The 24750-nt window shown below is 31.3% G+C and overlaps 1 protein-coding gene across 1 annotated transcript in view; it reads left to right on the top strand.

Annotated features, from left to right (window-relative positions):
- NBEA (neurobeachin) overlaps positions 1 to 24750 on the top strand; it is a 657479-nt gene that overhangs the window by 195531 nt on the left and 437198 nt on the right. Inside the window, exons 24-28 of the mRNA XM_063101747.1 lie at positions 58 to 211; positions 10744 to 10924; positions 12891 to 13021; positions 16259 to 16366; positions 23167 to 23335. Of these exons, the coding sequence (XP_062957817.1) occupies positions 58 to 211; positions 10744 to 10924; positions 12891 to 13021; positions 16259 to 16366; positions 23167 to 23335 (743 nt within the window). The remainder of the gene's footprint in view (positions 1 to 57; positions 212 to 10743; positions 10925 to 12890; positions 13022 to 16258; positions 16367 to 23166; positions 23336 to 24750) is intronic.

Below are 24750 nucleotides of genomic sequence, written 5' to 3'. Positions count from 1 at the left end.
TTATTCTCAAGCCAAGGAAATGTTTATTTGTTTTTTTTTTTTTTCCTGTTAATTTAGCCATTCTACAAAGTCTGTAATGGATTTTGTCAATAGCAATGAAAATATTATTTTTGTACATAACACAATTCACCTCATTTCCCAAATGGTAGACAACATCATCATTGCTTGTGGAGGAATTTTACCTTTGCTATCTGCTGCTACATCACCAACTGTAAGTACTATGCCTCCATCTAGTGGTTATGTTTTATAATTACATGACTTGAGCATTTCAGTGGTGTTCTGTACCATAAACAGTGAATTTTTTTTTTTTACTTTGATTTTTGAAAATTAAACTTTTTATTTTGAGGTAATTGTAGATTCCCTTACAGTTGTGAGGAATAATACAGAGCATATTCTTTACCCAGTTTTCCCCTATAGTAACATCTTGAAAAACTGTAGTACGATATCACAATGAGGATATTGACATGGACATAGTCAAGACAGTCAAGATACATAAGATTTTCATCACCACAGGATCTCTCATGTTACCCTTTTATAGTCACACAAGACATGTTCTCCTAAGGGAACTTTTTAATCATTTAAATATGTATTCCCACCTCTTTTGTTTATCAGCATTGTCTTCGAGCTATGTGTGTTTATGAAAACATTTCTATGATAATTCTGATGAATACTTCTTAGGAACAGTCATAAGTATAAATGATTTAACTTAATTTTCTGTATATTGGATATCTCTTCAAATCTGTAGAATAATAAGCTGTTAAAATCCTTGTTATGTAATATTTTGTCTGACTTTATTTATTGGTTCAACATTTATTTTTTAAAAATTTAGCCTTGTCTCCTATATAAAACATTGACATGTATAATATAATACACTTGAAAGGCACTTAATGTAAATTATGTATGCCATTTTAAAATATAGTAGACCAATGTTAATTTTATATTTTAGTTGTCATTTTAAAAATATCTCCGATTCATACCAAAGCAGCTCCATAGCTACTGGCTCAGATGGGAAAAAATATGGAACTGTGCTTTTCATATTACCTGTATTCTTGCCTGCCATATTGGAAACTCATCCTTAAGCCCAGAAAATGTACCTTTGCCAGAGAAAAACCTGCTGTTTTATTAAGATGTCTATTACTTGGTGCCACAATGTTTCCAAATTGATCTCTGACTTTATCATTAAGAAGCTTTTTCTACATGACTCTTTTTCTCACCATCCTTCTGTTAATGCCACCATCACCAGAGCAGCATTGAAACTTAAATATTAGCAGCAGTAGATTGTATCCTCACAGGCATATACACCTCTGTTTCATCCAAGAATTTATTCAAAAAGTCCACACAGGCAAGCAGGCTAGTTTGGGAGGGATTATAACAGGGAAAGTCATCATTCGCGCAATCACGGAATTAGCAGCTAACTCAAGGAAATGGAGCTGGGAAGAACAATAGTTTATGGTGTATGAAGAGCACAGGTATCTTGAGATTCATATACTATTTCTTCTTTTTACTCTGTTTTCTTCTGATGATTTATACCAAATTCTAGGAAACTGAGGGTTATGTATGGTTTTAAAAATATGTTTTTGTATTGAGATATGGAGGGCATTTGCTTTTCTTCTATAGTTAAAGACTGAATAAATCAATATGGCATTTTTTTTCATCATATACATTTTGTTTTATGTCATAAATTATCATTTGTTGTCAAGAAATTTTAAAAGACTATATTGAAATACACTTTAAAATGTAATATTGAGTGGTTTTGAATTTTGTTCAAAACAAAAACTGATCTTAATATATGATTAAAAAGTTTAGCAGTAGCTTATTAAGATTTGTATAGGTTTGAAATATTCACATTACTAAATAGTCTTCCAAATTATGAAACCAAAATATTTTTATTATGATAGAGAAAATATTAAATTTGTGAAGTAAATTATAAACATTATGATTTATATACTTTTTCATCACTGATTTGTTTATTTTTTTATTTTATGATGAATATATAAAAAAGATATGTTCATTTGAGATTTGACTCCCAAAATTATTACCTATGTAATTTTGACCACTGTAGTTTGGAGTTTGAAACTACTTATTGCCTAGACCATTCTCAACAAACTTGGGAATTCATTCAACTATAGAAAACTTTGTTGTCTGTTTGTATATTTCTGTTAATTTGGCCCATTAACTGATTGTGCCTATGCTTGGTTGTACAACATACCTGATTTTATGTTCTTTGGATAAATTACTTCCTTCAAAGAAGCAGCCAGAACCATGGTTAGTGCTGACTGCTGAGTATTGTTTTTGTGTTACTGGATTGTACAGTATTCTTGCTGGAAGTTGTAACATAGTAGAGGGGAAAGATGTTAGGAAAGAGGTTGAATAAAGAAGTAAATTGCAACTGAAAATATGGGCTTTTTGATGTTAGATTTAAAACATAAAAAGCCAGAAGAGAACTTTGGAAGGGATAAGGAAAAAAAGAAACATTGCCAACATACAGATTACCAAAAAGAAACATTGTCTTTTAGATGCCATTAGAATTCCAGTCCCAGATATACGAAGAGAGAGAGAAACATTTGAAACTAATATTTGCGTGATCTGATAATTTTGTTTAGGTATACGGAGTTTTTCAAAATGTTCATATATGTAGATATGCATTTTATAAATAAATAGGAGTAGTGTAAATGCATCAAGACAGTACATGAACAAATAAGCATGCATGTGTTTTAATAAAACTTTATTTATAAAAACAGGTGGTGGGGCAGATTTGACCCACATGTCAAACTAGCTGTTTTGTGTTCATTAACCAGTATCTCACTATCCCTTTCCCCTCCCCTTTCTCACCTCTAGTAACCAGAGTTCTGTTCTCTCCCTCTGAAAGTTCAACTTATTATTGTCTGTCTGTCTGTCTTGTTTTATTTATTTTTAGCTCCCATTTATGAGTGAGAACATGCAGTATTTCTCTTTCTGTGCCTGGCTTATTTCACTTAACACAATTTTCTCCAAGCTCATACGTGCTGTGAATGGCAGAATTTCATTCTTTTTATGGCTCAGTAGTGTTCCATTGTGTATATATACCATGTTTTCTTTATCCAGTTGTCTGTCGATGGATGTTTAGGTTGGATCTATATCTTGCCTATTGCAAATAGAGTTGCAATAAACATGAGAGTGCAGGTATTCCTTGGACATGATGATTTCCATTCATTTGGGTATATACTCTGTAGTGGGATTGCTGGATTATATGGTAGTTCTGTCTGTAGTTGTTTCAGAAACCTCCATACTGATTTCCATAGTGGCTGTACTAATTTAGAGTCCCACCAACAGTGTATGAAGGTTCCCCTTTGTCTGCACACTCACCAGCATTCTATAAACTTCTGTCTTTTTGATAATAGCCAGTCTAAGTGGAGTGAGATGATATAGTGGTTTTGATTTGCATTTCCGTGATGATTAGTGATGTTGAACATTTTTTCATATATTGTTGGCTATCTGTATGTCTATTTTTGAGAAATGTCTGTTCAGCTCCTTTGCCCATTTTTTAATCAGATTTTTCTTTGCTATAAAGTTGTTTGCATTTCTTGTATATTCTGGATATTAATCCCTTGTCAGATGCATAATTTGCAAATATTTTCTCCCCTTCTGTAGGTTGTCTTTTCACTCTGTTGATTGTTTCCTTTGCTGTGCATAAGCTTTTTAGGTTGATATAGTCTTATTTGTTTAGTTTTTCTTTTATTGCTCGTGCTTTTGAGGTCTTATTCATAACATCTTTGCTCAGTCCTACATCCTGAAGTGCCTCCCCTGTGTTTTCTTCTAGGTGTTTTATAGTTTTAGGTCTTATCTTTAAGTCTTTAATCTATTTTGAGTGGATTTTGGTGTATAGCAAGAGATAGAAGACTAGTTTCATTCTTCTACACCTTAATATCCAGTTTTCTCAGCACCATTTATTGAAGAGGCTGTCCTTTTCCTAGTGTGTGTTCTTAGCACCTTTGTAGAAAATCAGTTGGCTATAAGTACATGGGTATATTTCTGGGCTTTTCTGTTCCGTTCCATTGATCCATGTGTCTGTTTTTATGCTAGTACCATGCTATTTTGGTCACTAAAATAACCAAGAGGCTATTTTGGTTGCTAAAGCTTTGTAGTATATTTTGAAGTCAGGTAGTGTAATGCCTCTGGCTTTATTACTTTTGCTCAGGATTGCTACTTGGGGTCTTTTTTGTTCCGTATGAGTATTAGAATTGTTTTTTCTGTTTCTGTAAAGAATGTCTTTGGCATTTTGATAGAGATAGTGCTAAATCTGTAGATGATTTTGGTTAGAATAGCCATTTTAACTATATTAATTCTTCCAGTCCATGAATGTAGCATATCTTTCTATTTATTTATGTCCTCTTCAATTTCTTTTTTCATAATTTTATAGTTTTCATGGTAGAGGTCTTTCACCTCCGTGGTTAAGTTTATGTCTAGGTATTTTAAAATTTTTTTGTAGTCATCATAAAAGGAATTGTGTTCTTGATTTATTTTTTCAGATAGTTTGCTATTAGTGTATAGAAATGCTACTGATTCTTTTATGTTGATTTTGTATCGTAGAACTTTACTGAATTTGTTTATTAGCTCTAACAGTTTTTTGGTGGAATCTTTAGGGTTTTCTATATACAAGATCATGTTGTCTGTGAACAGGGACAGTTTGACTTCCTCCTTTCCAATTTAGATGCCTTTTATTTCTTTCTCTTGTCTAATTGCTTTGGTTACGACTTGCAGTACTGTGTTGAATAGAAGTGGTGAAAGTAGGCATCCTTATCTTGTTCCTGATCTAAGGGGGAAAGTTTTCAGTTTTTTCCCATTCAGTGTGGTGTTAGCTCTGGGTTTGTCATATATGGCCTTTATTGAATTGAGGTACATACCTTCAATACCTAGTTTGTTAAGACTTTTTATCATGAAGGAATGTTGAATTCTGTCAAATGCTTTTTCTGCATTAACTGAAACAATCATAAGGTTTTGTCTTTATTTCTGTTAATGTGGTATATCACATTTATTGACTCGCATATGTTAAATCATCCTTGCATTCATGGGATAAATCCCATTTGATCTTAGTGAATGATTTTACTAAGGCACTGTTGGATTCTGTTTGCTAGTATCTAGTCCAGGCATATTGGCCAATAGTTTTCTTTTTTTGTTGTGTCCTTGTTCAGTTTTTAATCAAAGTAATGCTGGGCCTTATAAAATGAGCTGGGAAGTATTTCCTCCTCCTCGATTTTCTGGAATAATCTAAAGAGAATTGGTGTTAGTTCTTCTTTAAATTGTTTGGTAGAATTTAGCACTGATGTCATCAGGTGTTGGGCTTTTCTTTAATGGAAGACTTTTTATTACTGATCCAATTTCCTCACTTGTTATTGTCTGTTCAGATTTCCTATTTCTTAACTTGATTTTGGTGGATTGTATTTGTCCAGGAATTTATCCATTTCTTCTGTGTTATCAAATTTGTTGGCATATAGTTGTTCATAATAGACTCTTCTGATCCTTTGCATTTCTGTGACATCAGTTGTAATGTCTCCTTCTTCATTTCTGGTTTTATTTGTTTAAATCTCTTTTTTTTCTTAGTTGGGCTAAAGACTTGTCAATGTTATCTTTTCAAAAAACCAGTTCTTTGTTTTGTTGATCTTTACAATTGTTTTTAAGACAATTTTACTGAATGTTGTGGTTATTATTTGTATTAGAAAGTTTATAACTTTTCATATCCAGGCATAATAATTTTTTTGTCATTTGACATTTCTAATATTGAACTGTATTAAATTTTGAGAGTATAAGTAGAATGCTAAGTGTTCTTTAGAGTTTTCCAGTTTAAGAAACAATGACAGAAAGCTCAACCCAAGAAGGTGTCTTTCCTATTTCTCAGAATAAATATTGATATCAGAAAATTAAAAACAACATTGCTTCTCAATATCAATGAGACTCAGATATGACCTTTTCTGAAGTCATTATGATTTAATGGAAGATGTGCGGGCTTTAGCATGAGACAGGTCCATATTTTCATCTGGGCTCCACCATTTACTAGATAGGACTTCAACCTGTTTCTTCATTTACTAAAGGGTATTAATTATATGAGGGTACTTCTAAAAGATCATGGAAAAACAGAATTAAAAGATAATATGAATATTTCCATGAACTTTTTGAATATCCCTTGTATTTATTCCGTAGGGAGTTTGCAAAAATTAAGTTCGGTAATAAATGTAGGTGTGCTAGATGGAGAGGGCTCTTAATGAAAGTTATATTTCTTGAGTTCCTTTTGGAAATATTTAATACCTTTGGGAATTATTTGTTCAATGACAGAATGGCCTTCTCATTTATAAAATAAGCTTGTCATATTCAGATCTCTGAAGCTGGGCCAACCCCGTGGCTCACTCGGGAGAGTGCGGTGCTGGGAGCGCAGTGGCGCTAGGAGCGCCGAGGCTGCGGGTTCGTGGTGCGGACGACACCAAGCCAAGGGTTACGATCCCCTTACCGGTCACAAAAAATAAATAAATAAAAAAGAACTCTGAAGTTTAAAGTATTTGAGATAGATTTATTTATTATGGGTGATTGATTTTGATTATAAAATACTAAAATTGTATAATGTTTTTGTCTACTATTTTCATAGGATTGGCAGAAAAGTTGTCTATTTTATGCCCTGGAAACACAGATGAATACAAGAGTCTATACTAGGGATAATATTTATGTATTACTGTTACAGTATCATTATGGAAGAAAATTTTGAACTGTTTCGATTACTCTTACTTGTAAGGAAATATTTTAATGGGAACTACGAAAGAAAGGATATAGTTACACATTGTTTTATATTGATAATGAGCACGTTGAACTTAATTCCTTTGAAGAAGTAGCACTTTATTGGAGTTTCAGTTTTGCCTAGATTATTTAATATGTGACATAGAAAATAAATAGTTTCACATCTCTAAATTAGACCAATAGTTTTAACTTTAGTACTCAGGAAAAAATATTTTTAACTCTTCATATGTACTTTGACCAATATTTGGTTTGGGGAAGGAGCATTATTTTTGTTGTTGTTGGTTTTTTGAGTTACTATTTCTGTGACTAATTAGTTGAATCCTCTCATGTATTCTCTATCACATTGTTCAAGTTGGTCATGAATGAAAGAGAAAAATTGGGAAAAAAATGTGAAGAGAAGCAAAGAATATGGATCAACTACAAATTGCATAATCACTTCATGAATTTTTTTTTTTTTTTTTTATAAGTTGACGACTATGGTCAGCCATCCAGAACATGGAATGTTTAGAATTTAATTTATTGTCATATATGGTTTAACTTTTTCCTGTCTCAGAATAATAATAGAGATTGACATCTCTGGACATTTTGGACATATCTCCTACTAGTTTCATAATTATAAGAAGGGAAGGGCAGCTTTTTCATTTTTTGTCCAAAAAGTGAAGACAATGTCTTAATTTTAGTTTATCTATACTTTTTTGTTTTCAGAGTACCTAGTTAATATTTGGAAAAGTTACTAATGCTTTGGTTTTTGCTTTTTTTTAATATCTCATAACACTTATCATAGTTTAGTGTTCTCAAGATGTTTTTATATGTTTTTCTGTGCAGTGTACCATGAAACTAGCTATGTTTTTAAAATTTGTTTTTTAAACTATGTTTTAAAATTTATGCTCACATACATTTGTTGTCAGAATCAGAGAACAGGAACAGTTCAAGACATTTATTGTGAAACGTAATCCTATCTAATTTTTGAATATAATGAATATAATTACTGATTTAATAAGACTTTGAAACTTAGTAATTATCTCAGTTCATATGCAGACCTCATTTAGTATCAGTAAGTTCTTTCTAGCATGAGAAAGTGGTTTTTAAGTTATAATCACTCAAATATTTTACTCTTTTATTAACTTCTAGGAATTGTGATCTATTATAGGAAGGGTTCTGTAAGTTTGAGGAAACACATTATGACATGATTTCTTTATAGAAAATTCTAGAAGGTTGGTATAAATAGTTTATTTCCCTGAGTCATTTCCATGTAAACCAGTCGGCCCTTTGCAGAGGCAGTATATTAGCTTATTTATTAAAATGTTTCATTAATCATCTAGTTTGAAAAGATATTTGTTTTGTAAAACAGATTATGCATAATTTCTAGTATATGAACTGTACTGATATATGTATTTTATTTGGGCAGAATTACTCAAGTAAAAAAATAAATTGAAGTCTATATATTTGATAATTTAATCTTAATCATATGTAGTTTATAAAAATATCTCTTCTGAGAATTTTGCTTTTAATAAAATAATCAAATATAATTTTAAAATATATTATTTTGTGTTTCAATTTTACATTGTATTTTCATTTAATTTTAATAATTTCCCTTTCTTGTACTTTTTTGGTCTCTTGTCTGTTTTGTCTAATGCATGTCCAGGGTTCTAAGGTTAGTATTACTTCTGCAGTAATTTTCAGGTTTTGAGTTTTAAATTTTATTTTTTCTTATTTATGAAATTTTTGACTTGGTTATGTTTTGTTTTTATATCATCTTTAACATTAGATATATTCTTTATATATTTTAAAAGTTTATTTAAAATGATTATTTTCCTAGTGCATTGACGTATGACTATTTTATTATCCACAAGTCTCTAGACTATACTGTCATAATATGATGAAAACAATGATATTACAGTCATATGTACAATCAGGTTTTAACTGGTTCCAATGAAAGTAAATTGGATGAAATATGCTATTTTAAGATTTATTAATAATTGTTTGTGAGTGATATGTATTTTTAAACCTTATGATGCTTATATAACATTTCATATTTATAAATTACTCTATAAGAATATAATAAGAATTCTCTTTTAGGTTATTGTTTGTGCTAAGAATGTTTTTTACTTTATTTAAACTTTTATTTTTTTAGTCAAAGATAACAGTTTGGCAAATTACATGAACAACTTAATAATTCTGTTTATAATTCATGCATTTCAAAATGAAAGCATATTTTGACAGACCTGTAGACTTTCACACAACTCAAAAATAAAACCATTAACTACCTGATAAAGTGAGGTAGATATCTCATAATTTCAATAATTCAAAGTGATGAATTTCTTTGAGAACACATCTCTAGACATGCTAAATTCTACCATTTTGAAAAATTATTCAGAATATCTGATAGACCTAAGCAACAGCCAGATATTCCATCCCATCATAGAACACTTAAATTGAAAACTGAGACTTAAAGTAATTTTTTTTGCCTTTTCTTATAAACTATTGTGTCGTGGTCACAGGTTTTTAATTAATTCTGCGAAATGATGCTGTATATCCACGAAGTACTAGTAAATAAGGAATCTGCATTTTAAAATTCAAGTAGTGAATTAATGATGTCTTTAGGCCATGAATACTGAATTGGCATAATGTTGTAGACCAACAATTGAAAACAAATTTTTCTTCCATTGCCAAGCTCATTTTAGAGAGAAGATTGTTAACCCTGTTTTGATGTTAAATGGAAGGAAGAAAGATTGTTGTATTTTATATTCCACTTAGAACTGAGTTTAGTTATATAATGCTTGCAGTAGTCTCTATCACTATTTTTTACTCATCTGTACATAAGTGTTTGAGTTTTTTGGATTTTTTTTTTTAATCGGTTTTTCCTGCTCACATTTGCATGTTAATGTTCCTGCTTCTTCCAAGCAGTTTAGGTAGAATGATGTATATAAACAATATCAAAATGGAACACTAAATAGGAGCAGATACCTATTACTTATGCTCACCTTGTAGTTGAATTTATCATTTGGTTAAGAGGTAAGGTTAGTACTGATTAACTATTTAATTTAAAATTTCCTGTGTTCAGAAAATTTAAGTGGTAATATTTTTTATTTGTAAAGCATTTCTTACTTTTCTCCACTTCTCAAGGCATTGAGAAAATGCGACCTAGACATAAGGAACAAAAGTAATTAAAACATATAACACACAGTGAAAAATAAAGTGAGAAATATTGCCATTGCTTATAAAACTACAAAGTTATACATTTTAAGAAACAGAATACTTTGTAGTCTTTCTGAAAGCAGGAAATTAGATTTTATCATAGACAATATTTTAGTGAAAGTACAAATTTCACTCTAGAATGTTACTGAGTCTTCTTATTACTAGCTTTTTATAGGTCATGAATTAAATATCATGAGGATAGTAGAGGAGTTAGTGATCTTTATTATTTTTACCCTAGAATTTTATTGTGCATAGGTAGTACCTATTGGCTTTAGTTTATTCTAAAATGGATAGGAAATTGTTATACATTCTAATTTGACAGTCATCTTATTTTGATGCCAAATGAATTGCCATTTATCTTTTCTATCATTCCTCATACATTTGTAGGTAAGAAAAATTAAAGCATATGTTTTTATTAGTGAGAGTGAAGATTTTAGGAAAGATTAATTTTATATCTTTACAAATTAATAAAACTAGTATAAGTACATATATGTGGTTATCTTTACATGTCTTTGTGAAATAATCTTAAGTTTAGAATGCAGTTTTTATAACTAAAGACATTGAAAGCTAATGTAGATTTTAAAATGGACTTTTCCTTTATTCAAGGATAATTGGAAGGTAAACTAAATTTGATAACCAGTTCTGGTGATATATGGAATTAGTTTATAATTTATTTTGTTTGCAAATATAGTAAATATGCTAAACTTCTGTTCACCTATAGTATGTATGGACATGTATTATATTTTTTAATTTTAAGCAAAACTTAAATCTACTTTTTTAAAGACGGAATTGGAAAATATCGAAGTGACACAAGGCATGTCAGCTGAGACAGCAGTAACTTTCCTCAGCCGACTGATGGCTATGGTTGATGTACTTGTGTTTGCCAGCTCCCTAAATTTTAGTGAGATTGAAGCTGAAAAAAACATGTCTTCTGGAGGTTTAATGCGACAGTGCCTAAGACTAGGTAAGTCTGTTAAGAATAACATTGCTCATTAAGTAATTACCTACAGATTAGTTTTTTGAAGCTCTATGGTACAGTATAGATGATATAAGTTGATGATTATGTAATGTACAAGATTATCTTGTAATTCTTCAGAATTACTAAGTTTTAAAAAAAATTATTGTCTTTACATTGGAGATTTCACCAATTGATCATCTTTAGTGGTTTATACCTAGAAATAGAGTCAGTTATATTTGGAATTCTTTCAAAATCAGTAGGACTTCAGTATTTTTCATTGAGATGGTTTTAATGCAAATCTACTTATGAATCCTATTTTGGTAAACTACTACTGAGGGTAATATCCTGAGCCCACAAACATATCAGAAAACGAGTCACATAGTTTTATACACATGATGCTAGAAAGGTAAAATTGACTATCCCAATCTCTGTATTTCTCAGAGTGAACAACTATTTCTAATAAACATTATTAAACCTACACTGCTGTTCACCTTTTATCTTGTGTTGCAAAGAAAATTTAGCACTGAAAACTCTTAGTAAACCTGGGTGAGCTCTTTAGACAGGAACCATTCTTACCTCTTTTACCTTTCTTAAAGGGAAAATTGATTTAGAACTTTCAAAGAGACCAGAAAGTTGCTCTTTTCATGCTTGCTTTAGAGTATGAGTAGGACATAAGAACAAAAGCCATGAAACAGGAAGGAAATTCCTTGTATGTGTTCTTTTTACCACAATTTTTAAAGATTATGTAAAAAGTTACCCATCTATAGTTGCAGGGGAGAAGTTGTTTCTGATTCAAGGAAGGAACAACAACTTGGGTTAAGAATGTTAGAAGGAAACATACTTTTTTGGTTTTGTATTTTTTAAAGACAGGCAAGCCGAGAGGAATTATCTCATATCCATTATAAGGGAGAGATTGACCATTTTGGGATCTCTCTGGTAACCAAGATGTGTGGGTTAATTTACTGTGGACCGCTATAGACATTTTTACTGATATTTAACAATGGCTGCCAGATTGAACTTTGTGAAAGAGGTACAAGAGTATTTCAAACAGTTTGTGGAAAATAGAATTAAAAGACATTATGAATCTTTCCATGAAGTTTTTGAGGTACCCTCAAAATCGTGAAACCAACATTTACTTGATTAATCTGAGCTTTTATTTTTAAATATATTCCAAGACACATAATCACCTCTTATGTGCTATTTAGTTTTCTAAGCACTTTATATATATTTATTTAATTAATCATCACAACAGCCTTCTAAGGGAGTTATCTATGCTTATCCTCATTTACATATGAGGAAACTGAGGCACAGGTGGTTTAAGCAGCTGGCCCAAGTTCACACAGCTCATACATTGCAGAGCCAGGATTCAAACCCAGGTGGTCTGATTTCGAAGTCTGAACTGTTTATTACATTACTTTTGCTTCTTAAAAAAAGATTGTACATACTGATTGCTTATTGCCAAAGGCTCTCCCATCATGAAGAAAGGTGGATATTGGACTTGTGAGACTTGAGTATACTGATGTACTCTATTATTGCCAGAAATGGAAAGTTGTGCTCAGTATAGTCATCAAGATACTCAAATTAAGGGCAGAAGCCTTATTAATTAAACATTTTATCAAATATATATTTTAAGTTTCTAAAATTTTTTATTCATAAAATTCATAATTGTGAAGGACAGAGGGTAATAGAATAAGGAAGGATACGTTGGGAGCCTCAAAGGCCCTGGTAATGTTCTGTTTCTTCTGCTGGTGAGTAGTATATGGATATTTTGTTTTAATTTTTTAACTGCATATGTATTTTATCTGTACTTTCATCACTATATTTCATAATTTTAAAAAGTGTTTATTGATCTAATTGATTTTAAGAGTAATAATGGAGGAAGGGAAAGAAAGAAAGAAAGAAGTTAGCAACTTTTTTAATGTATCAAAGTCAACAATTTAAATTAATAGCATGCTTTTGATTTTTTAAATAGTTTGTTGTGTTGCTGTGAGAAACTGTTTAGAATGTCGGCAAAGACAGAGGGACAGGGGGAACAAATCTTCCCATGGAAGCAGTAAACCTCAAGAAGTTCCCCAAAGTGTGACTGCCACAGTAACTTCAAAGGTAATTAAACATTTTCTATGTTAAACATAATTTACCTAAAAAAAACCTTTAAGTTTATGAGAACAAAGCAAAATGTCATTGCTTAATGGTAAAGAGCAAGAGCCTTATAATAAAGCAGCTGAAGTCTCTGGTGCTGGCTTCCCTGCTTCGTAATCTACTTAACCTCTCTGAGACTTCATTTTTTTTGGTTATTAAATGAAGAAACTGATCATTTCTACTTAATTGGGTTCTTATAAGGATATACTACCACATAGCACTAAAATTCTTAGTTAATTCTGGTTTTAATAGTTATATATGTTTTCAAAAAGAGTAGAAAAAAAATAGATATATATTTTTTCACAGAGTTCAGTGTATGAGTAATGCTCTTTTTAAATGGATGTGCTTCTGGTAATAATCATCAATAAAAATTTATTGAATGCCCATTACATGATTGAATAGCGTAGAGTATTTTGAAATATACCTGTAATTCTTATTGTAAGTTAGCTCTCTTTTATCGTATGTTTAACTGACCCTTGGCATGATATCCAGTTTTATTAACGTGACTTTCAAGGTCCTGTGTAACTGGTCCTTGCTTATTTCCCCAGCTGTAGTTTTTATATTCTTACTGTTTCTTGTACCGTTTTAATCATAATATAGACTTCATTCAGTTCATCAAAAGAATCTCTTTTGTAACTTCTCAGACTTTTGCATAGTTTCCTTTATTTGAAATGTTCGTCTTTATTTTTTACCCAGCTAAAATCTGTTCAGTTCTCATAGGTTTACCTTAAATGCTACTCTCTCAGGAAAATATATACTGACACCCTAACCACAACTCCAGTCTATAGTAGGTTCTTCTGTTTGATGTTTTCATAAAACCCTGTATGTCTCTTATCACTCAGTACACTTGTAAGTAGATGTTTAATATTGATACAATAATCTTTTGCACAGTAAGTGAAGGCATGAAGTAGAAAGAAGTGTAATTCATTTTAAAAGTTCTATGGCTTTAAACTTCTTCAATTTTCAAGCAGACCAACCACATATTTATTATGTCTGTTGGTTATTTGCAGTAGTGAAGGCTCTTTCTTTTTCCTAGTGCCAGGGAAAGATTTATAAAATAATTGGACGATATGTTATTTTACTGGTCGTAAGATTCCACAGGGCTCTCCATTGCTTAAGAAATTAAACAAACACATCAGTAGTAATGCCTCATATTATTTGTGTAGGTATAGTAGAATGTTAGTTACTAGCTGGCAGTGTCCATATCTTTTACATCTTTGTAACTCCAGAGCATTTATAGCCTTCTGAGTACTTTGAAAAAGAGCACAAACTCTAGAATCACACAGTTCTGAGTTTGTGTTCTGGCTCTCCCCTTTACTGGTTTTGTGACCTGAGACAATTTCTTAGTTTCCTGTGCCTCAGTTTTCTAGTCTTTATAATAGATACAAATCTCAATTTACAGGGTGTTTTTGTCAATTAAATAAAAAGCAGTAATGTATTAAAGTGCTTAGTATTTCCTGGCATGCAGTGAACATTCAATTAATACTAATTCCTTTCCCTTCTCTAGCAGTTAGCCACTCAGTACATACTTATGAAATGAATAGGTTAATAAGTATTTTGGAGAGCTTAGATCTCAGAGGTGTCTGTACTTAATTCAGTAAATAATAGAAAGGCTTTCAAATTTTCAAGCCGAGTATTGCTTTGATTGTAGAATATTGCCAGAAAAACCCAATGAGAAGGAAATTTGGAGTAATTTAGTTGAGCTAGTCACTGTCTCTCTGGCAAGAACCTTGGCAGTGAAAAATGGATATGAAGTGATAAATGTAGAAATACTTAGGGGAAGATTTGACTTGGTAACAAAAGACATTTCAGGACAGAGAATAAATGGACCGGGGTGTTTTTTCTTATTGTTGTTTTGTTTTGTTTATTTCCCTCCCAGTGTTTATGAGTTTTTTATGTGCTGCTTTAGTAAGTAAACTATAATTAATTTTTTTAGTGTGATAGGAAAAGTTTCCTGTCACTAACTTATGTGGAATTGCATGAGTCACATGCCTTCATGGGGCCTCATTTTTATTCTGTGTAAAAAGGAGCAATAATAATATAAGCTTTTTCTATCGTGTAATCTTTATGAGGATCAAATTAGATTAGGGATATTGAAATACTTGGTAATATGTAAAAGACATATAAATTAAAAAATTTTTAATTTTTTTATTTGTTCTATAAATTCATCTATGCTGTAAATTATGTTATTTTCTTTAATCATCCTGTAATAAATATTATTTGTCTATTATTTAAGTGATACAACTGAGGTTCAGAGAGGTTAAGATCTTACCTAAGGTCATACAGCTGGTGAGTTTTGGAATTGTAATGGAAACTAGATAACTGTCATCCTTCATATAGCATGCTCTTTTCACTATTTTGTGCTGCAGAGGAATCAAACCTTTTAATTTAGGAGTGAAGTATCATGACTGACATCCATAGAAAAGTAGAAGGTGGCTTATTTGTTTGTGGTTACTTAGAATAACAACAAGTACCTAACTATTATGTGCAGGAATTTTATTTGTCACTTTACATATATTATCTAACTTAATCCACACAGTTCTTAACACACTCTATAAGTAAAAAAGTGCTAGATTTTTAGAGGATACTGGCTGCTTTACTAACTTGGTATGTGACTGCATTACCAAAAATGTGTAGATTTTTTTTTTCTTCAACTACAAAAATAGTTTTGGTAGTAATGATCTTTAATGGGCTATGACTAAATACATTTTGGAAAAGCTTACCTCTTCTAATTTTTTATAGATCATGAAATGGTTACACATATAAAATTTCATATAGTAGGGTAATATAATAATCTCATATATTTTAAGAATATGATGGAAAAATGAACCCAGAGATGCAAAGAGACTTATTAACTTGACTTAGGGAAAGTAAGCTCAGGAAATTTTAGTAACTAACACAAGTTCACCCAGCAAAGACTTGAGCCCAGATCTTCTGAAATCCAACCACAGTCTTGGTGAGTCTATAGTGGTAGCTATGCCAATAAAGAAAAAGAGCACTAGTAAGAAAAACTGTGACATGGCTAGAGGAGAACAGAAAATGTGCCTCAAAATAGAGTATTGTTGGTAATAAAAATTAACTCAGTAAGGAGGAGATAAATGATGAGGCAAGTTTTCCCCTAAATTAAAGATACTAGAAATGATACTTCCATATAATTTTATGTAATATGCTATTTCTCCATGATTCTCTTTCTTTTTTAAGACTCCATTAGAAAATGTTCCAGGTAACCTTTCTCCTATTAAGGATCCCGATAGACTTCTTCAGGATGTTGATATCAATCGCCTTCGTGCTGTTGTCTTTCGGGATGTGGTAAGTTATGCCTGTTTGGCTTCCCGAAGAAAATCTTCCATCATCATTTGTGTAAAATAATTTAAATTTTATAAGAAAGATGCATATTAAAACTAAATGCCCTATTGTCCACGATTGTGGTTTTATCACATACTTCTGATTGTAAAATCATTGAGCATTAGCTTTCTCTGAAAGCTTATTGATATATTACTTTTAAAACAGAATGAGAAATTTTGATATAATTTGTTTGTATTTTAAAAATAAGGATAGCCCTGAAAAATTATAGTTCACTTTATCTTGCATCACCCACTCCTCTCTTTCAGTATTCCTTGCTCTATCTCCAGGTGCTGAATGTTTTGTTATTATCAATGTTCCTCGTATTATGGATGAAAGAGATTAAATCATTAGGTGTTACTGGCAATTACTTTTTTGGGGGGAAGACAATTACTTTTTAATGAAGAATATGCATTTTTGCAATACAGATATCAATGGGAATTTGAGTTAGAAAGAGTTTAATAAAGCTTAAGAGAAAAGATAGCTTAAGTAGGTTCCATGGACCCATTCAATCACATGATCACTTACTCAAGGTAAGTAAAAAATAAAGCTAGCCTTTTAAAAAATTGCATAGAAACATATAGTGTTTTTAAAATTGCATAGAAACATATAGTGTTTTGCAGAAGATTCAATATTGACAGCACTTCTTAATATAGTTATTATGAACCAGCCACTTTGGATTCTATTTTTCTTATTTAGTTGATGATTAGTGAAATGTAGAAGAAAGTTTGAAGTTTACATGTTTGAAGTTTATATATAACAATAAGTTGAATGGAGTGTTTTGTACTTTAGAAAGTAGTCGCTCCGTTTAATATATGTTAATTCTTATAAATCACTAGAAAAAAAGCAAAACACAGAGGGATAAATACCGCATGTACTCACTCATAAGCGGGAGCTAAGAGAGAGGGAAGGAAGGAAAGAAAGACCACAGTGGTGTGTTGGACTTGCAGAGGGAGAGAGCACACCTAAGGATACAAAGTGGGGTGGGGAAAGGGGGATGGGGAGGGAGGTTGGGGATAATTGGGTGGGGACACGGAGTACAATCGCAATTTGTGGTAATGGGCACGCTGCCAGTATGGATTTGGCCTTCACAGCTTGGGCACGAGGGGTGACAGTCAGCTCTGTATCTCATGAATTTTCATAACCAATAAAAAAAATTACAAATGTACAAACAGAAAAATAGGCAGTAGACAAACTATGTAACACAAGGCAACAACATGGTAAAAAGTCAGTATCACCAGTACCACCAACAGGAATGAGGTATTTTTCACTATTATATAAACTAAAAATTTTAAATGATAACATGATGGTTTGTGGAAAATGGAATTAAAAGATAATATGAATGTCTTTATATGAACTTTTTGAAGACCCGTTATACCTCACATTGCAAAGGTACAATGAAATATGTTCTGTCATGTATCACTGGTATAAGAATATCAATTGGATAAGCTTTAGAATTGCTGCTTACCAATATGTGTTAAAACTCTTACAAATACTGATGTCCTGTGACCCAGTGGTTTCACTCAGAAGTTGTTTCACTTAATGTGTTCATTAGAGATACCTATAGGAAAATAGGCAACATTATAAATATCCAGCAGTAGAGTTTCAGCTAAATAAATCCTGCCACATTCATTCAGTGGGAAACTATGCAGACATTAAGATTATATTTTAAGACCATATTTAGTGAAACAGAAGATAATCATGGTATATTTTAAAAGAAAGCAGCAGTATGCAAAAGTACTTCTATTACACAAATATGTGTGTATACTGAGTGTATGTATATGTGCACCTTTACTGAAAAAAAAAGACTGGAAAAAGTATACCAAAATTCTACCAATGATTATCTCTGAGAAAACAGATTTTATTTTGTCCTTTATCTTTTTATACTTCTCTGTATTTTCCAATTTTCTGTAATAAACCTATATTGTTTTTATGATTAATAAATAAGTAGACTACATTATAGTTTAAAAACCATGATGTAAGAATCTCACCATAATGAGGACTGTAATCAAGACTTGGAAAAATATTCTAACATTTTAAACATTTAGAAAAGGAAAGAGTCATTATGAAAAAATGTGTTGTGAAAAGAATATTTTTTAAAATGAATGAATGATTAAAATATGGAGCACATCTTAATCTCCAAAAAGCACAGTCAGACCTAATATATAAAATACAGAAGGAGTTTATTTTAAGAGTGACATTATGTTTAAATTGTTAGTATATTTTGAATTAGGTTATTATTGTAGGTTCTGATTATTTCTCTTAGGTTCACAGGTGTTTTACAAATATGTTAAATAACCCAGCAGTGGTGCTTAGCTTCCTTCCTAAAGGGAGGTAATCGAAATAAGTGTTGCCAGGGTATACCTTCCAAACACCATCAAGGTGACATAACTTCTTGTTCACACAACTGGTATAAGGTAGAGTTAGAATCCCAGCCAGATTTTTTCAAAGCTTTCTCTTTTCATCACCATATTTCATAGATCCCAAGATAACGTATTTTTCACATTTAAATAATCTGTGAAATTTGGAGATGTTTTACAATTGATAGTATGTTAGATTCTATGGTAGATATTATGCTAAGAATTCTACTTTACTTTTGAAATTTTTATGAACCAATAGTTATTTTTAGTTGCCTTAACTTTTAAAATAAATGAGATCCCAAATTAGGTTTTTAAGAAATATAGATACATATATACATATGCCATGTATATATAATATGTATAAAATATATGCATACATCTCCATAGATCAAATAACAAAATGATAGACTGTAATCTTGAAGTGGAAAACTTTTTTTTTTTCCTTCACAGCCTTTCTCACCCGTTTTGCTTTTCAGGTATGTAGCTTTCTTAGTAAGACTACACACACACATTTAAATTTAGAGAATTAGATTTTCATGGTTTTTAAGGACTTCTGAGTTTTATTGGAACTGAAAGAAAGTGCATACTAGCTGTATGGCAGGAGTAAATTTTGATAAAATGTCAAAGAATAAATTCCTCTTCTTGCTCTCATTTATTTTCTCATTTCATTTCCTAAGATAGTTCTCATCATTTTCTATGATGAAGACATTGCTGATTTAAACTCAAGTGAACTATTTAGATCCATGTAAAATAGTTGTGTAGCAAAATTTGCTATGTGGTAAGAAAAATATGGCTTTAAAAAATGTTTTTAATATTTCTCAATAAGCTGAAATTTGAAAATAAATTCATTATGCTTCTCCATTTTCCCCTGGATTATACTACATCACCTGTATCTAAAATGAGGTAAGGGTTAGGGTTAGGGTTAAAGGAAGATGTACGAATGGCCAACAGACACATGAAAAAATGCTTAACATCACTCAGCATCTGGGAAATGCAAATCAAAACCACTTTGAGATAACATCTCATCCAGTCAGGATGGCTAATATCCAAAGACTGAGAATGATAAATGCTGGAGAGGTTGCGGGGAAAAAGGAACTCTCATACATTGTTGGTGGGACTGCAAAATGGTGCAGCCTTTATGGAAAATGGTATGGAGGTTCCTCAAACAATTACAGATAGATCTACCATGTGACCCAGCTATGCCACTGTTGGGAATATACCCAGAGGAATGGAAACCATCATGGTGAAGGGATACCTGTACTCCCATGTTTATTGCAGCACTATTTACAATAGCCAAGGGATGGACCAGCCCAAGTGTCCATTGTCAGACGAGTGGATAAGCAAACTGTGGTGTATCTACACAATGGAATACTACTCTGCTATAAAAAAGAGTAAAATACTACCATTCCTAACAACATAGATGGACTTAGAGAAAATTATATTAAGTGAAACAAGTCAGGCACAGAAAGAGAAGTACCATGTTCTCACTTATTTGTGGAAGCTAAAAGTAAAGACACAAACAAATAAGGGGGGTGGGGAAGAAGACACAACAATCACAATCCCTTGAACTTGTTAAGACAAGTGAACGGATATGATGTAGTTGGCAGGGGAGAAGGAGGGAGGAAAGAGGAACAGGTAAAGGGTCATGGAAAACAACTACAGTGTATATCGAGAAGTTAAAATAAAAAAAGAAAATAATAAAAAGTAAAGAAAATGAGATAAGCTGAAGTAAATTTTAATCTTTAAAAATTGAATTGAAAAGTTTTCCATCATTCTAGTTGAAACATTAAAATTTTTAAAGGATTTCAGGATTAACTAATTATATTATTCAAGATCGAATAGTGGAGAGAGTCAATTTTTAAGCACATGGGAGAAACGTAATAGAGTTCGTGTCTTCGTAATAAGAAAATACATAAGTCAGTCAATTAATTTGTATGAATATTTAGTCATTCTCATGATTTTTAGCCTGTACATGCAGTTGGCCCTCCTTATGTGTGGGTTCCACATCCATGGATTCAACCCACCATGAATCAAAAATATTTGGGAAAAACAATTGCTTCCATACAGAACATGTATAGACTTTTTTTTTCCTGTTGTTATTTCCTAAACAATATAACAGCTATTTAAATGGCATTTACATTGTATTGTTTTTTTCTTTTAGTTTTTATTTGTATTAGGTATTGTAAGTAATGAGAGATGATTTAAAGTATGTAGGAGGATGTGCATAGGTTATATGGGAATACTATGCCACTATATGTTAGGGACTTAAGAGGGAGGTCCTGGAACCAAAACCCCCAAGGTTACCGAGGAATGACTGTATACTGGGCTACATTTTTAAAGACAACTGAGAATGAGTAAGTACAATTGTCTTGAAAGTATGGATTTAAAAAAGAAAAGGCAGTTATTTTCAAACACATATGAGAGTACTTGAAAAATTTCATGGAAAAATAGAATTAAGAGATAGTACGAGTATTTCATGAACATTTTGAAGTACGCTTGTATAAGGGAGATTTTAGTTTGGCTATGACAACAGTTCACAGTGTCTCTATAGCTCTTCATCTTGATAGTTGGTATTCATTCACTCATTCATTCATTCATTCTACACATATTTGTTGAATGCCTTCTAATTACCTGGTACTGAGTGAGTTTCCAGTAGTGGAAGTAGAAGTATTGTAGGATACTATGGTCTATCACAGCTTGATCTCTATGTGAATTCATCCTTGGTTACTATTTTTTGTTAGTCTGTACTTCATTTTCTTTTGTAATAACTTCTAAGTATTTGATTTAGTCCCTTCTCTATGTGTTCATCCCATTAGCATTGTAATTCAAGAAGTATGTATTTTAAATACTCCATAAGAAACTGTATCTTTAGAAAAGCTGTCTGTCACCCACAGTGTATGAAATATTAAATTAATATTTCAGAACAAATTTTATCTATTTTGGTCATTTTCCCCATTAGCTGTACTAATTTTGTTTCATTATATTAAATCATCAATAAATATTTCTTTTTCGTGTTCTTTTCTGACAAATGCACATAAATTCTTTTTTTGTTCAAATTTTTAAAGAAAATTTTAAATTTATTAATATACTGTGTAGTTGATTTTGTGGTCCCTATACCAATTCCTCCTTTTCCTCCCCCCCGCCATCAACATCATATCTGTTCACTTGTCTTAACAAATTCAAGGAATTGTTGCAAATACACATAAATTCTGAATCTTGTTTGCACTGTGATTAAATGAAGTAATAAATATAAAGTATCTGTGAATGGAGTTACTAGAACTAAATGCATCTTTGCTTTCCTTATTTCTGCCCTAGTTTTACCTGTTGTATGTGGCCTCAGTACTAACTACTTGCAGTTTTAGTTTAGAAGTATCAGTTTTACCTAGCTTATAAAAAGGCATTATAAGCCTTTATATTGGATTTCTTAGATATGGTCTAACTTGGAAGTGGTTTTAGAGGTCATATAAATTAGACTTTTTATTATTTCCCTAAAAGATAATTATCTAGGCTTTTCGAATAGAGCTCTCAAGGTTACATGCAGCTCATTATATTTTTGGAAAGAATACTTATTATAAAATTATCTACTCTAACAGACTGAAGTCTGCTTTTTAAAACTGTTATCTCCTTATCCTGACTTGGCAGATTTTTTTCAGACCTCTTACTACTTTGCTGTTCTCTTCTGGAAACACTTTGTTTTGTCATTGAGCTTTTGAAATGAGGAACCTTATATATTGGTGGTGTTTTAAAGGTCATTTTTCCAGTGCAGAATAGTGAGACTATTGCCTTTTTTTGTTTGTTAATGCAAAGATTGAATTAACTTTTTCTTATGCTACTGTATCACACTTCTAGCTTATATTGAGTTTGTATAAAATTCATGTTTTATGCTCCCCCATTGTTTATGTCTCCCCCATTTTGTACTTATATAGTCTCTTGCTCTGGCAGTAATGTGTTAGAATTTTATATGTATTCCAATTATTTTATTCTATTAATTTTATTCAGTTATAATATTTAAAGCTTTTGATTTTTTAAATCTGGGCTATTAAATTATTCCTTTAACTTTGTGCCATATTTTATATTTTATAAAAATGGATGCTATGTTGTTATGCAAGTAGTGGACAACGGTAAAGGGTACAAAGAATAAAATTTGTGGCATATTTAGCAAAATTTTAACATTCTAGTTTTCTGAAATTACATTTAAACCTATTAACTCAGATGATATATTCCTGGAGTTTTATATTTATACTTAAATGATACTTATGATATAACAGTATTTACTTAGCAGATTTTAATAAAAGTTATGTATATTTTGCCTCCATAAAGAAAGTGAAATAGGATCAGTTTCTTATACTTTCAGAACTTATACTTTAAACATTTCGAGTGTGAAAACAGCCTTTTTATTTTACACAGGATGATAGCAAGCAGGCACAGTTCTTAGCTCTGGCTGTTGTTTACTTCATTTCGGTTCTGATGGTTTCCAAGTATCGGGACATACTAGAACCCCAGCGAGAGACTGCAAGAACTGGAAGCCAACCGGGTAGAAACATCAGACAAGAAATAAATTCGCCAACAAGTACAGGTACTTAAATTTTTTAAATTATTTGAATTTTCACCATCATTTCTCTCTTTTTTTTTCACTTCTACATCCAGATGTTAACTGTTCTTGTTCACAACCACCTCAAATATTTATAAGTAGTTGATATAAAAATTCTAATTTAATAGTCTTTAATTCCACAAAAATGTACAAATGGTATTTCTATAATATTTGTTATATTCTCATTTTATCACTGTAGCTTTGATTTTAATATTTCCAATTATTAAAACAAATCATTCATTTATAGCACTATTTAATATGCAAGTAATTCATTTTTAAATATATTACTTTTTTAACCTTTATAAACATGAAAGTAGAAGGTTATTATAGAGTTGTTCAAGACCAAGAATAAGCCAAACCTAAATCTTTATAGCCAATCTCAAAAAATTCTTTCGTTCTTTCCCTTCCTTTCTTCCTTCTTTTTCTTTTTTCCTGTGAACAGGTATTTCAGTGTCTAAATATTCTGTCAGTGATTCATAATAAGCAAACATACGTTCTAAATTTTATACCAAAGTGGCCTCGTAGAAAGTTAACATCATAGACAACAATTATTATCTTGGGTCGTGTTGTCTTTCACAATTGCAGAAGACATTCCTGTTGTAGGAGTTCTTGCATTATCAGCTTTTCCTACTCTGCTTGAAAACTATAAACACATTTTCTGGCAACTAATATTGTAATGTCATGGGACGCTTTTATCATTTGCATTTCCTGCCATTTGTTTATATCAAGGTTGTTTCTCTGTTGTTTGCAGTATAACCTTGATAACCCAAAGGTTATTTCATATAACACTGGATTAAATTATAATTAAAATTGTCTTTCCTAAATAATGGATATGACCTATAAATAAATGAATATTTTAAAAAGTGAGTAGAAATTAGTGGTCAAATCTCTGCATCTTATTTTTCATTAGCATATCATATCTCATTTACTTTTATTGCTGTTTGGGAGATATGGATTATATTTTAGCTATAGTATTTTGCTGTTGCATGCCACATTTACTTTTAACACCTAAACATTAGATTATTTCATTGTAGTTTACTTTCACTTTCACTTTTATTTTTCAAATTAAATATCATCCTACCATTTCAGTTCATGTTTTTTCACCATTTATAACACTAAGACTTTATCATCTTAACTCTTTTTCTTCTTTTTTAATGCATTTGTATTCATCATATGTATAAAATGAGCTGTATTATAGTGAACCTTCCAGTTCTGATATTCTTGTGTATTTGTGTGTCTGTATGCTGCTAAACTTACTTAATGACTGTATTATCTCCTTTCTCCTAATACATAACCTCTTTTCTATCTTCATAGATGCATTCTCTGTTGCTAGATCTGTTCGCATGTTGCAGTAACACAGAATGGTCATGGATCTTCAGTGGACCATGTTGTAGGTTGTT

This window comes from Cynocephalus volans, chromosome 7 (genome assembly GCF_027409185.1).
Source record: "Cynocephalus volans isolate mCynVol1 chromosome 7, mCynVol1.pri, whole genome shotgun sequence".
Lineage (NCBI taxonomy): Eukaryota > Metazoa > Chordata > Mammalia > Dermoptera > Cynocephalidae > Cynocephalus > Cynocephalus volans.
This window is presented reverse-complemented; position numbering and strand designations above follow the sequence as displayed.